This window comes from Octopus bimaculoides, chromosome 1 (assembly GCF_001194135.2).
Source record: "Octopus bimaculoides isolate UCB-OBI-ISO-001 chromosome 1, ASM119413v2, whole genome shotgun sequence".
Classification (NCBI taxonomy): domain Eukaryota; kingdom Metazoa; phylum Mollusca; class Cephalopoda; order Octopoda; family Octopodidae; genus Octopus; species Octopus bimaculoides.
Genome location: NC_068981.1, coordinates 90,168,545 through 90,169,972, shown reverse-complemented (window position 1 = coordinate 90,169,972; position 1,428 = coordinate 90,168,545). Strand labels below are relative to the sequence as shown.

At 34.9% G+C, this 1,428-nt stretch overlaps 1 protein-coding gene across 3 annotated transcripts in view; it reads left to right on the top strand.

The window, feature by feature from the left end:
• The window catches only part of LOC106874238 (fatty acid synthase), a 90,805-nt gene that overhangs the window by 53,951 nt on the left and 35,426 nt on the right, over positions 1 to 1,428 (top strand). For all 3 annotated transcript variants that reach the window (XM_014921893.2, XM_052968171.1, XM_014921894.2), the window contains exon 12: positions 58 to 359. In XM_014921893.2, the coding sequence (XP_014777379.1) occupies positions 58 to 359 (302 nt within the window). The remainder of the gene's footprint in view (positions 1 to 57; positions 360 to 1,428) is intronic.

Below are 1,428 nucleotides of genomic sequence, written 5' to 3'. Positions count from 1 at the left end.
TGTTTAAAATAATAAACGACTGCTTTTACTTTGGTTTTTGTTTTCTTTCTTTCTTAGGTTATTGTTCCCAAGTTACGTACTTCCCGATGGATTAGTACCTCAATTCCAGCTGAAAAGTGGGATACCCAACTTGCAAAATTCTCTTCGGCCAGCTATCATGTCAACAATCTTTTGAATCCAGTGCTGTTCCAGGAAGCTCTCCAGCATGTTCCTAGCAATGCAATTGTTATTGAAATAGCACCTCATTGCCTCCTACAGGCAATTCTCAAAAGAACTTTGAACACCAAATGTGTTTTGGTTGGCTTGATGAAAAGGAAGCATGTTAACAACTTGGAGTTCTTTTATTCAATGCTTGGAAAGTAAGATTTTTACAGTTTGTTTCTGTAAGGATTTTTAATTTCCTCAGGAAATTTGCATTAAAAAAAAAAAAAAAAAATTAACAAAGTAGAATTTCCTTAAGTTATGTTGTTGGATGGGAACTACAAATATATGATCTAGTAATTTAAGAATTCAATAGCAATATGTGAAGAAGGACAGTAATTTATGTGTATTTCTTAGTGTTAAATTACTTCCATGTTTTTGTGCTTCTTCCTGTTTTCAGTTAGTCCATTTCCCAAAATGGTTTTCAGGGTCATAAAACCATCATCCTTTGTTTCATGTTGGCATGGGTTGGATGGTTCAACATGAGCTTCGGTGTCTGCTTTGGCATGCTTTCTACTGTTGGCTGACCTACTTAATGCTAACCACTTCACATTGTACTGGGTACTTTTTCATGACCTCAGCACTGGTGAGGTTACCAAGTATTTGCAAGACACCCTCTCAACTGAGCGGAATATAGGTGATTTTAAATGTCTTGCCCGCTCACGTTTTGGTATGCTGCTATATTTCATGTTGAGAACAATTTAGGTCTTAATAGACACAAGATGTAATCTATTTCTAGCGCATTAATTGTCCACGTTAGTGGTCGATGTTATATATATATATATATATATATATGTGTGTGTGTGTGTTTGTGTATCTATTGACTGCACCCCATATATAATTAGTCCAGTAGTTGGCTGATAGAACTTAATTGGAATGAACTTTACTCCTTTCTATAAATGGGTTTCAGTTGTATTTTTGTTGGAAGTTGTCAGTTTTTCTGCTCAAATTTATTAGACACTAGACTACCTGTGATCTGTTTGGTCTCTGGCGGGTTCAGGTTATAAAACATTGAAGCTGATTTCAACATTTTGCATTGAAATGAAATTTGATTTTATGATGATTCAGTTTGCTCGTTTCATCATAGGTCTGGTTTATCAGTTCATGTAACGTAAACATAAAATTAATGGAAGCAATTTCCCCAGTATTGTGTATTCCTATTTCAGGGTTATGTTACTTTCATAGTATTTTCCCATTATGTACTGTTTTGGTTACTTACGAAGCTGC